Raw genomic sequence first — 12869 nt, forward strand, 5'->3', positions numbered from 1 at the left:
AATTGAAATTCTAAAATGATGATCATAATAATTATACAATTTTCTTTCATTTTCTTAAGAGAACAATGGGACATATATAGACTCAAGACAATTCAAAGCTGAATATATTGAAGACACATGTCTATTATTGAAGCCTGAATGTTGCCGACTAGATGTCTAATGGTTATTTTTGTTGAAGGGTTGCTGTCTAATATTGACCTCTCCTTGTACTCGTAACAGAATCTAGGTAAACTCTTGAATGGAGAAGGTTGCAATGACACATCTCCTGAATCCCTAAAAAGTTACAGGAAAAATTAAAGTTCATGTTTCAGTCCTTGCAGGTTACAAGATGTATTAAATGTTATAGATGTTTTAAAATATTTTAACCTTCTTATAGGGGTTTAGAAAAAATGAGAGAAAAAATTACATCAGCCAAAAAAATGTACTTGACCATTTTTTTTGGTATCTTTTCACGTCATGAACTAAAGGAGTTTGTTTACTTGTAAATATCTGAACATATTGTGGAAAAAGATTTTGAATGCATGGTCGGATAAACCTATAAATAGCCATTTATATTTTTTTCAAATAGTTATTGTGACCCAAAATGAAAGAACCTAGGATAAATGTATTATAAAAATCCTCTTAATTCTACAACAAGTACATGTAAAAACTAAAAATCTGGACATTAGAAGTGCAAATATTTACTATCAAAAGAAAAGATTAGGTTTAATATCCAATTATCCCTTGTAAACTTAACTTTAAACCTTAAACATTGCTTTCATTTACATAAATTTAACTGTTAATTGTCTCCCTTTAAAGTGGAAAACCATCTCAGTGAATTAGGTACTTATGTTCACTTTGTTTGAATAATATTTGGATTTAAACTTCACAATCCCCTCTAAACTTTGATAAAAATTTAGAACAAATATTATTTTATGACATGACTAAATTATACCCTTTGGTGGCACACCAAGATTAATTTATTATACATGTACACTTCTTAAAATTATAACTTTAAATATATGTTATTATAGCATAAAAAATATGAAGTTGCTTCTCTCAATTATATTGCTTTCCCTCTCGTTTCTTTAAGATCTTAATCCTTAAATTAGCACCAAAAAACTTAGTAATTTTTTATTTTTTGTAATTTACAAGAAATTCCCGACATTATCACATTTTAGTTTCTGCCTACCTCAGTGACTTCCAATATCGATTTAATGCCAGTGTGGTATCTTTAAATTCTCACTAAAAAACTTGCCAGAATTTCAACAATATAACAACAATACAGTTTGAAATGCATTTTTTTATGCATACTTATACAGTTCATCATTCAAATTGTATTCCAAACCCAAATTACCACAAGGGAGACAATTGAAGGGATAGATGGGTAAAGATGAAATGAAATTAGATTTAAATGAAACTTGAGCTTTGATTCACAATGAGATAACATTCAATAAAGATCTTTTTTATGAGTTGCAAGACACATTCAATATTTAAATCAGATGTAGATCTTAAATTTTAACACCTTTTAACAAAAGAGGCAATCAGTCGTTAAATTAGTACACAATAAGAAAAAATTTTGTTACTTCAGTCAGAAAATGATACTTTTTAACAAAACTTAATAACCATAAATCAATAAGACTTCTAAAGATTTAAAAGTTATATAACATCTGATGTTAATGAACAGAATTTAAATACCTACAACTATTTCAAAAGCTATAAATATTATGGAGATTTTATTTAATAAGGATTAAAAACTTATTCTAATTTTACGTTTAGATTATTTCAAATTAACATAAGAAATATATGTATGTTAATTAATGTTGACAAATACGGACTTGTACCATATATTGTATAAAGTAGTAAACAATATTTTTGGTCAAACAATTTTATTTTCCAAATCTAAAATCTCATAATTCCCCTATAGAATATCTATACATTAAACTTCAATGTACTTTCAGATGCCATGATGCATTTCAAATCCTTAAATGTTCAAATGAATACCTTTATATTCATTTAATAGGCTTTTCAAAAATGGTATAATGACACATTTTCATATTATTCATCGTATATTTACAACCCACAGCTGAAGCTCGTCAATGGATGTTATTTCAAGTGTGTTTTTTCATGCAACATATTTCTTCTGTATTTCAATTTTTATTATATAAATATGTCGACATCTGCTATTTCCTTATAACGATGAGAATATTAAAAGCTATAAAAAATATGATATTGGGACATTAAATCACCAAGCTTTTATTTCTCCACAAAACATATTGCATCTCAAAGCATCAGTCTTACTGTTGATGACGAGTGTTGAGTAGACCTTTATATGTCTTTTGGGTTTTTGTGTCACTTGGTTACTATACTGTCTCATGGAGTCCATATAGAGGAGACTTTGTCACAAGTTTGTTTCTTACAAAGAACAGAGTCATTAAAGTTATGACAATATAACATTTCAGCTCAACTTAGTCATAATATTTTTTTACAAAATATTACTTTGTCATAACTAACAATGTATTTTTTTATTATTATTTTTTTTTTATCAAATTCACATTTATCATGTTAGAAACAAATTATATTCATCTCCATACACCAATTTTTGTGATGTAGATTTATATCACCAATGGATCTAAAAATCTTTTTTCCAGGGTTTTGTATTCAATTCTTTTTTGGAAGGAGGATTATTTCAATGTTAATGCCTGTAGACTCTAAATGATACATGTGTAAGAAGATACAAATGGTGTAAATCTAACTTGACAATAGCCAGAAGTTGTACAGAGCAAAAAACAGAAACCACAAGAACTTAACAATAAATAACCTCTTAAAAACAACAAGAATTGGCCCAAATTTTATGACTGATCACTTCTTTTGTTCTTGATAATCAAATTTGACATAGTAATCATTACTGATGACATATAATGCTCAGTAGGTAATTATAACTGTATAATAAATGGTCGAACTCAGGTGTTAACTTCAGTTTTATACATATGTATGCATTGTGTATTACACAGTAATTGTCCATAAACAATCTTGTATGTAGAACTGCAAAAAACAATCTTTTCTTTTCTTATCTGCATTGTTTTGTGTTTTTTGTCAATGTTTTTAGTAAACTGTTGGGGATAGACAGTACATAACTATTTTGATTTGTTATAAGCAAAACTCAGCAGTTTGTTTTTACCATACCAGTACTTCAATGTTCTCCTTTGAGCTTACAGCATGCTTAACCTGACTAAGTACTATGGTTTGCAAGTACATGTAATTAGAAATTGTACACCAGATATTCAGAAAAAACACAGGAAAGTCTTCAATGTTGTCTTTTTCTCACCAAATATATGTATTGCCATTATTAAAACGATTTTAATTTTTCAAATATTACCTGTAGCATTCAATCTATGCTTATAATGTCTAGTGTTCTTGTCCCTTTAAATACAGAAATTAAGTAGAACTTTGGGCAGAAAAATCAGTTTCAGGATTCTAAAGTAATAATGTAATAGTGTGACAGGGTCTGGGACTCAACCAAATGCTTCCTTTAATTTATGTATTCTAGAATTAAGAGTCCTACCTTCTTTATATATTAACTATAAAATGTTCAATAAGATTAATTAGAAAACAACTCTAACAAAACAGAAAAGATTTTTAGGTCAAAATAATTATTGGTTCACCTTCTGATTCATTTGAAATTTTGAATAAGTCACCCAATTGATTCAGTATGAAACTTAGTGTGATTTCTTGAGACGGAATCAGAATGAATCCCCTGCAATCACAATTTTAAAGGCATATTTCCCTTCTATTTTTCCCTTATAAATATAAATACTAGATTCTTATCAACTTTTTCTAAAAAATGGATCTAGGGGATAGGATGAATAGACTTACACTAGTGGACATTTATGTATATCAGAAAAGACCTAGGTTGGATGTACATGTGGTAAATTTCTTGCAAATTTGTTTGTTTGTTGTTATTGTTTGGAGACTGTCTCATTGACATTTACTATTATCTTAAGGAGATAATGGTTGCTTTTAACAAGTTCATAAAACTATAAAATATAGACATCTCATTTAAAGCTTTACCAAGTAATTGAAATGATTTCCCTTTGATTGAAATATTTTAACTTTTATTCTATTTTAATAATATAACAGATTTCTTTAAAATGTTTTGATCTGATTAAAAATCTCATCAGGGTTTTTATTTTCAACTTTTTTCACAGGATAAATTTTCACTCACCACTGAGAAAGTAAAACTTTTCCAGACTTATTATTCACAACAAAATCACCAGCTGAGGTAACATGTGGATAGGATTAAATCCAGATATTTGTGTTGTAAACACTTTTCACAAGTTTAATGACAATAAATAACAAAAATACTCCACCTTTTATGGCAAATTTATTCCAAACTTAAAATCGATTTTAACAAATAAGATTTCCAAATTAATGTCACATTGTCACAAATGTCACCAATACACATTTTTGTCCTCCAGTTGTGTGTATTCCTCTCAGTTTGTGTATTCACTTTAGTAGAAATCCTGCAAGTGCACTGCTCTTATGCTAGGAAAAAGCTCTTGGTTAGTTAGTATAAGGTGAGGAAGGATTTTCCGTTGCATGCTCAAATCTTCGTTGTGATCCTCAAGATGGTCGCGATCGGTAGGAAAGGTTTCAGGATTAAGACAGGGTAACAAAAAATTAAATAACGGGATTATAGGAAGGAATGCGTATGTTCGATATATATATACAAATGTACAGATTTATTTTTCTACGGGAAAATATCGTAGGAAAAGAAGAATTGATTTTTTTTCCATTTACCGTGATTTTAATAAGAATTAAAAAGGTGTTTTACAGTACACACATGCAAGGTAAACAGTTTTATGAAAAGCAACGTGAATATATTTAGCTATTCTAATACACCACTAATGCACGTGCGTTCATGGCAACGTGCGCGCATGATGAAAAAAAATGAATGGAAAAATAAAAGAAAACATGTTAACAAAGTGAAAGGTAAAAAGCTAAAAAGGAAATGTGATGTAACATACCTTTGGATAAACTAGCAAGGGATAGGCAGGTTGGTTGACAGTAAATATAACACACAAGAATACACAGCCAGGGAAAAGATGCAATTAGGTGAGCAGTGCGGGAATATAATAATCATGTGTAGAAGACCGAATTACTCAAATCGATTATTCCGCTAGTTCATAAGAGAGCTAATTATTAACAAGACTTGTGAACTTTAATGAACCATAATCGTGCATTTATTGTCAAAAGGCTAATTATTGGAATATTTCATTGTGTATTTCATTTATTTGGTGATGTTTTGAGACTTAATTAATGAAAGGCGGATGAATACATTGAACCCCATGTTTGAGGTCACTACTGACAGGTGCTTGTCACATGACCAAACAAATGGCAGCCTCCACGATTGCAAACTTTGGAGAAAGTGTTATGGCAAATTTTACAACAATGATTTCGTTTTAAAACTTTCAAATTGATTATGACGGCTATAGATGGTTTATTTAACAGTTTTCTCAACTTTGACAGGGTTGTCGAGTTTCCTCAACTGAAAGGTAACACAGGAATGATACCTGCGAACTAGATCACAACACCTGAACTGTGCAAGGTTGAATTTTATCGCCTGCTGTTTATTTTCGTCAAATTTTAAGGCAATTGAAAGATAACTATTAGACCATCGCTTATCTATCTTATCAAGGTCAGAAAATCAATGGAATATTACAGAAATCAATATTAGCATTGTAATATTCAAATAAATAAATAATCTAGGTTTGAGGGGCTAGACTGGGACTTGACAATATGATATTTTGATATTGCATGGACATTTAAGTTGATTTAGTGATTGTTTGTTGGCTGTTTAATATCTACTATGGCCAATTTTAACCAAACATGGCAAGAATGAATACTGATGAATGTAGAGAAAGGAGGACATTCTGCACAATATTGAAATAAAAATCTATTTTACATGATTTTCAGAATGCACAATTTTGATTTAATCTTAAATAATCTTTGTGTGGCTTAGGTTAACATATTTGTTCAAGGATTGACAAGCTGGAGGAAATTTCATTGGGAACTCCTTACTGGAAGAACAGTTATTTGTGTGCAGTCATGGATGGAGACTTAAGGAGACTTTTCAAATTTTAGAATGTATATATATACAAAATATTCTTTCACTGATATAAATTTTAATATTTGACAGGTGACAAATTTTTTAAATGTTTACAACAATGTGTGTAATTTTACAGAGATCAAATAAACATTTCAGCCATTATGGCACAGCTTCTTTTATAATAAAACTTACCACTAAAAAAGTAAAAATGAAGTAAACTTTTATGTGAAAGTGATCATGGAATGTTGATACACATTTTTATGTGAAAACTTCCAATATTTTCCATGCATGCAGAGGAGTGCATTCAATATAAAAGCGTCAACAAATGAATAAAGGGACATTTAAAAGAGAGGCAAAAGATATCAAAGGGACATTCAAACTCATAAGTGGAAAATAAACTGACAACGCCATGGCTAAAAAAGAATAAGATCAACCGACAAACAATAGTACACAAAACACAACATGGAAAACTAAAGACTGAGCAATACGAACCCCACCAAAAATTGGGGGTGATCTTAGGTGCTCCGGAAGGGTAAGCAGATCCTGCTCTACATGTGGGTCAATATCCCTAAAGGGCCTCAAATTGAGGAACTCAAAAGTTGTGTGTAAACAAAAAATCTCTGTGTATTGAAATTGGACATGTTTCTATTTTTAACAAGTGACTGAGCTTAACCATTTGTGTTGATTTAGAAAGTAGAGGACCATAGAATAAATGTGTAAAAACTATGGAGTTATTAAATGAATTCAAAATATTAAATTTTCGAAGAACTGATAGTGTGAAAATAGGGATTTTTTACCACAAGGAACCGCATCACGAAAGGATTTTCGGGGTATGCTAATTTACGGAAAATGAATCACACTTCATACCCCAAAAATTTAACCACATCGGTGAAAATGTCTCAGCTTCGAAACGAGCCATCATACATATCCAAGTTTATGATATGGACTGAGCTACAGAAGAAAACATTACCATTACCATATCGCCTATGGGAAATCAATTGCGCATATTGCCCCGTGTGGCACCTGTCGTGTTGCTCATGTTAGTACAAACCCGGTAATTAGTGTAATTAAAGTGTACCACATAATCTGAAAAGTTTTGCACAACATCTAAGTTGATGTCTTCCTTCTGTAATGAATGGAAGACCTGCAAAGATGATTCTCTCTTTATTTGAATAAGGTTAAAAAAAATTGCTGTCAGGGGTAATCTTGGACTCTTTGTTCCAATTGTCCAAACTGTTCTCTTCTGAAACTACAATGTACAAGCCCTTATGACATGTATGATAAGTAATATTAAGAATCAATGAAAACATAGCCGTTCCATGCTTAATTTCATTACTGTTCACTGAAATGATTATAATGATATCCCATTGGTTGTAATTGACTATCCTTTGTTTCTGGATGTTTTTAGCCAGTCACAACTATTTGATGTACATCTGTACATTTTTTAATGTAGGCATGTAAAAACTGGTAAAATATTAAATAAGTTTAATTTTAGTTTTTAGGTAAATTCATAGTGCCTAAGTACTTAAACTTTTAATTTTTCTTTTTGTTTTGTTTGTGTCAGGTAAATGTAGAATAGAAGACTAAATTTATCATTTGTAAAGCCTTCCTTCTTCCTATTAATCAATAAAGCCAAAAATCGAGTAATGATTGTGGAATATATATTTGTTAAAGAGAAGGCTAACAAGGGATAGGATGATGACTTACATGTAGATGCCCATCAGGAGTATTCAATTTTAATAACTCTGCAGTCTGTTACTCTTCCAGATGACATAATGAATGATGAGCAATCAAATGACAAATCTGATAAATTTAAGTTCTTAAGATTTATGGATGAAAAATAGTTGTGAGTGAACATATATTGCAATCGATTTTAGTAGGTTGTTATATCTTCTGCAACAAATGACTCAAATTGCGTGACATGGGGCTGCTGGTTGCTCACCAAAAAGAGGTAACAGCCTAAAATATTGGTATAAAGCTTTATATTTCAAAATGAAGAAGACCTGCCTATATACTACATATTCATCAGTTTTGCTTTTTTCATCTGGCATATGTCCATTACCCTTGACCTCATTTTCATGGTTCAGCGACTGCTTAAAAACCTCTATCATGTGATTCTCTCACAAGGGCAACTTTTTTTGGTTTAAAGAATCATTGTCAGGTAAACATGTCCTTCAGACCTTGACCTCATTTCATGGATCAGTTGTTAACGTTAGGTCTGTTTCTCGGATATTATATGCTATAGGTTAATTTTGTGTATGGAAAGATTGTAAGGTGAACATGTTTGTTTGGCAAAGTTCATCTGACAATGACCTAATTTTTTTATGGTTCATCAAGGCCAGCATTTATTTTCAGGGTAAAGTCAGTATCTCAGATATTCAAAGCCATAAATCAACCATAATTGCTGTATGGAATAATTGTAAGGGGCACATGTCTGTCTGACATTATTCATCTGACCTTTACCTTATTTTTATGGTTCATTGGTCAACATTAAGTTTTCCTGGCAAGATCTGTTTCTCGTATACTTTAAGCAAAATATAATCTATTTATGGAATGGTTGTTAGGCCAAATAAAAATATATGTGTGGTTCCAGTTACCCTATCGACCCAAGTTTAAACCCCCCAACCCTAGAACTTTTTCTTCCATTTCCAAATAATAAATTTTGAATGATTCCATTTATATGTATAAAACCAGAATAGGACTTGGTGAAAACACATTTTTTTTCCTGGATTTTGACAATCAAAAGAAAAAAAAATGCGGACCTACCGTCCCTATTTTTAGCTCACCAAACATGGCATGAATGTTCCTTATGAGGTGCTGACCAAGTGTTGTTACTTTGCAGTCAGTCCATCATCCAAGATGGCCGCCAGCGGGGGACTTAGTTTAACATAGGATCTTATGGGAAATACATACAAATGTCTTCTTTTAGAGAACCACTGAATGGAATGAAACAAAACATGGCATGAATGTTCCTTATGAGGTGCTGACCAAGTGTTGTTACTTTGCAGTCGGTCCATCATCCAGGATGGCCGCCAGCGGGGGACATAGTTTAACATAGGACCCTATGGGAAATACATACAAATGTCTTCTTTTAGAGAACCAGTGAATGGAATGAAACCAAACATGGCATGAATGTTCCTTATAAGGTGCTGACCAAGTGTTGTTACTTTGCAGCCGATCCATCATCCAAGATGGCTGCCAGTGGGTGACTGTGTTTAACATAGGGCCCTATGGGAAATACATACAAATGTCCTCTTTTAAAGAACCACTGAATGGAATGAAACCAAACATGGCATGAATGTTCCTTATGAGGTGCTGACCAAATGTTGTTACTTTGCAGTTGGTCCATCATCCAAGATGGCCGCCAGTGGGTGACTGTGTTTAACATAGGACCCTATGGGAAATACATACAAATGTCTTCTCTTAGAGAACCAGTGAATGGAATGAAACCAAACATGGCATGAATGTTCCTTATAAGGTGCCGACCAAGTGTTGTTACTTTGCAGCCGATCCATCATCCAAGATGGCCGCCATTGGGTGACTGTGTTTAACATAGGACCCTATGGGAAATACATACAAATGTCTTCTTTTAGAGAACCACTGAATGGAATGTCCCCAAACATGGCATGAATGTTCCTTATGAGGTGCTGACCAAATGTTGTTACTTTGCAGTTGGTCCATCATCCAAGATGGCCGCCAGTGGGTGACTGTGTTTAACATAGGATCTTATGGGAAATACATACAAATGTCTTCTCTTAGAGAACCAGTGAATGGAATGAAACCAAAAATGGCATGAATGTTCCTTATAAGGTGCTGACCAAGTGTTGTTACTTTGCAGCCGATCCATCATCCAAGATGGCCGCCATTGGGTGACTGTGTTTAACATAGGACCCTATGGGAAATACATACAAATGTCTTCTTTTAGAGAACCACTGAATGGAATGTCCCCAAACATGGCATGAATGTTCCTTATGAGGTGCTGACCAAATGTTGTTACTTTGCAGTTGGTCCATCATCCAGATGGCCACCAGCGGGGGACGTAGTTTAACATAGGACCCTATGGGAAATACATACAAATGTCTTCTTTTAGAGAACCAGTGAATGGAATGGAACCAATCATGGAATGAATGTTCCTTATGAGGTGTTGACCAAGTGTTGTTACTTTGCAGCCGATCCATCATCCAAGATGGCCGCCAGCGGGGAACTTAGTTTAACATAGGACCTTGTGGGAAATTCATACAAATGTCTTCTTTTAGAGAACCACTGAATGGCATGAATGTTCCTTATATGAGGTGCTGACCAAGTAATGCTACTTTGTTGCCGATTTACTGTTCAAGATGGCCACCAGGATATTTTATTAAATAACGGGATCAATATTAAACCAAATTTGGCCTCAATCTTTTTTTTTGTATCTGTTATGATTTTTATACGACCGCAAAAATAAAAAAAATTTTGGTCGTATATTGGTATCACGTTGTCGTTGTTGTCAGAAGAAGAAGAATACAGATGGTTTCCGGATAATAACTTTAGTATAAATAAATAGAAATCAATAAAATTTTAACAAAAGGTTTATAACAACTAAAGGAAGGTTGGGATTGATTATGTGGGTTATGGTCCCAACTATTTAGGAATTACGGGCCCAAATAAGCATTTTTGTAGTTTCCAGACAATAACTTGTGTTAAAGTGTATGAATCTCTCTGAAATTATACCACAAGTTTCCATACTACAAAAGGATGGTTAGGATTGACTTTAGGGGGTTATGGCTCAAACCATTTAGGAATTAGGGGCAAAAAAAGGGGAAAAACAAGGGTTTTTCTGGTTAAAGGACAATTGAGACAATTTAAAAGCAGTGTAAGGGAGGTAATCAAAATCCAAATCAATTTAAATAACAATGTTTGATTACCTCCCTTACACTGCTTGTAAATTATGTATTAAGAAATGATGATTGTCTGAGAAACTGACCATAACTTGAGGGAAGGAATTATTTTTTTGAATAAGGGAAAGGGGGGGGGAGATGAAAAAAATTGGAGGGGGACAATTTTTCTCATTTCAGATTTCAGAAATTATAAAGAAAATTTTTTCAAATATTTTTTTTTTGGGGATTAATATTCAACAGCATAGTGAACAGCATAATGTATTGCACAAACGCAAAAAAACAGGGTAAAATTTTTTTTTTGGGGGGGGGGGGGTAAATTCGTATAGTGTATTGCACAAAAGCAAAAAATTAAATATAGATTCAAATCATATAACCAATTTGAAGTTATTTGACTACAGTTATTCTGTGTCAGAAACCTATTATGTGTCAAAAATTTAATTACAATCCAAATTCATACCTGTATCAAGCGTGAATATTGTGTCCATTTTGGCCCCAACTTTTCAGGGTTGGACATCTGTGGTCATATCCAGCTGCGCTCAGCGAAGCAATTTATTATCTATCTTTACATGATTTCTAAAACCAAAGTAGAGTCAGGTGAATGACACAGGCTCTTGAGAGTCTCTAGTTTCAGGATGTTACTAGAACCACAAATATATTTTTATTTTACCTTAGGCATGTTAGGGGTACATGTCCATCTGTAAGGGTTCATCTGTCCTTGACCTCATTTTCGTGGATCAGTAATCGAAGTCTTTGTGGTTACGTCCATTTCTAAGATACTATAAACAATATGTCAGCTATTGATGAATGGAATGATTGTAATGTGAACATGTCCATGTGGCAGAGTTCATCTTAGGGGTACATATCTAAGACACTATAAACAATATGTCAGCTATTGGTGATTGGAATGATTGTAAGGTGAACATGTCCATGTGGCAAAGTTCATCAGACCCTGAATTTGGATGATATTGAGTTTATGTGATACCTATTATAAAACTTTATCTGAAATACTTTCAACACAAAATTCTACTATTGTAATTGGTATAGCAGGGAATATAGTGAGTTGTATACTGTTGATTTTTATATTATTGTACTAATGATATTCTAGGTCATAAATAGGAAGGACTCTTATATATATATATATTCAGCTTAAAGTTTAAAAAATAGAGTTTTCACCTGCATTAGTCAAAATTCTTACAAGTATGCACCAAAATAATGGCATATTATTGCAGAATTATTAAAAAAAAAACAGTTATTCAAGTGTATGCTAGTACTTATACATGTATGTAAAGCTTCATATTTTCCATTTCTATTTGAATATTCGTTTTCAAATACTGTGAATTCATTATTGTTCGTGGGAATACCAATATTTGTGGGTATAGGTTAATCATGAATCTAAATGTCCAACAAAGCATACATTTTCTATAAGCTGTATGGAGACTTGGCCAAACCAAGAAATATCAACAAGAGTATTTTTTTTCAATCCACGAAAATTGGTTTCCACGAAAATAGATGATTCACAGTATTTAAAATTCTTAACTGTTTCAGATTCTGTGTACGTTGACCATGCCGGTACAACATTGTACAGTAAAACTCAGATTGAGGCTCATCATAAAGAATTGCTAAGTAACCTGTATGGGAATCCACACAGTCGTAGCCAAAGTAGTCGGTTAACAACTGATGCCATTGATCAAATTAGATACAGGTACAAGAAAATTATTTGTTATAAAAACAATATTAATAATTGGCTTTCAGACTGTAAAAAATATTGTTTGTAAGCAAGTACTTTGTTGACATTCAAGTCAGACTTAAACCACTCAGTAGTTTTAAGTACATACGCTGATTTACAACTGACAGTGTGAGCTGTTGCTATCCCCTGCTTTAATCAAAATAGTCTATAGGGTGTT

The 12869-nt window shown here is 32.5% G+C and overlaps 2 protein-coding genes and 1 long non-coding RNA gene across 9 annotated transcripts in view; 2 read left to right on the plus strand and 1 right to left on the minus strand.

The window, feature by feature from the left end:
• LOC127727865 (poly(rC)-binding protein 3-like) overlaps positions 1-5100 on the minus strand; it is a 152378-nt gene extending 147278 nt beyond the window's left edge. For 5 of the 6 annotated variants that reach the window (XM_052235000.1, XM_052234996.1, XM_052234998.1 and 2 more), the window contains exon 1: positions 4350-4877. The gene's annotated coding sequence lies outside the window, so the exon portion shown is untranslated. Of the gene's footprint in view, positions 1-4349; positions 4878-5006 lie in introns of those variants that run through there. The other variant, XM_052234988.1, reaches the window with a different exon arrangement.
• The window catches only part of LOC127727903 (uncharacterized), a 244332-nt gene that overhangs the window by 72511 nt on the left and 158952 nt on the right, over positions 1-12869 (plus strand). The window lies entirely within an intron of this gene.
• LOC127727849 (molybdenum cofactor sulfurase-like) overlaps positions 5359-12869 on the plus strand; it is a 57299-nt gene continuing 49788 nt past the window's right edge. The window contains exons 1-2 of the mRNA XM_052234964.1: positions 5359-5534; positions 12511-12667. Coding sequence (XP_052090924.1) covers positions 5462-5534; positions 12511-12667 — 230 coding nt within the window. The 5' untranslated portion in view covers positions 5359-5461. The remainder of the gene's footprint in view (positions 5535-12510; positions 12668-12869) is intronic.

This window comes from Mytilus californianus, unplaced genomic scaffold, assembly GCF_021869535.1.
Source record: "Mytilus californianus isolate M0D057914Y unplaced genomic scaffold, xbMytCali1.0.p SCAF_2, whole genome shotgun sequence".
NCBI classification, from domain to species: Eukaryota; Metazoa; Mollusca; class Bivalvia; order Mytilida; family Mytilidae; genus Mytilus; species Mytilus californianus.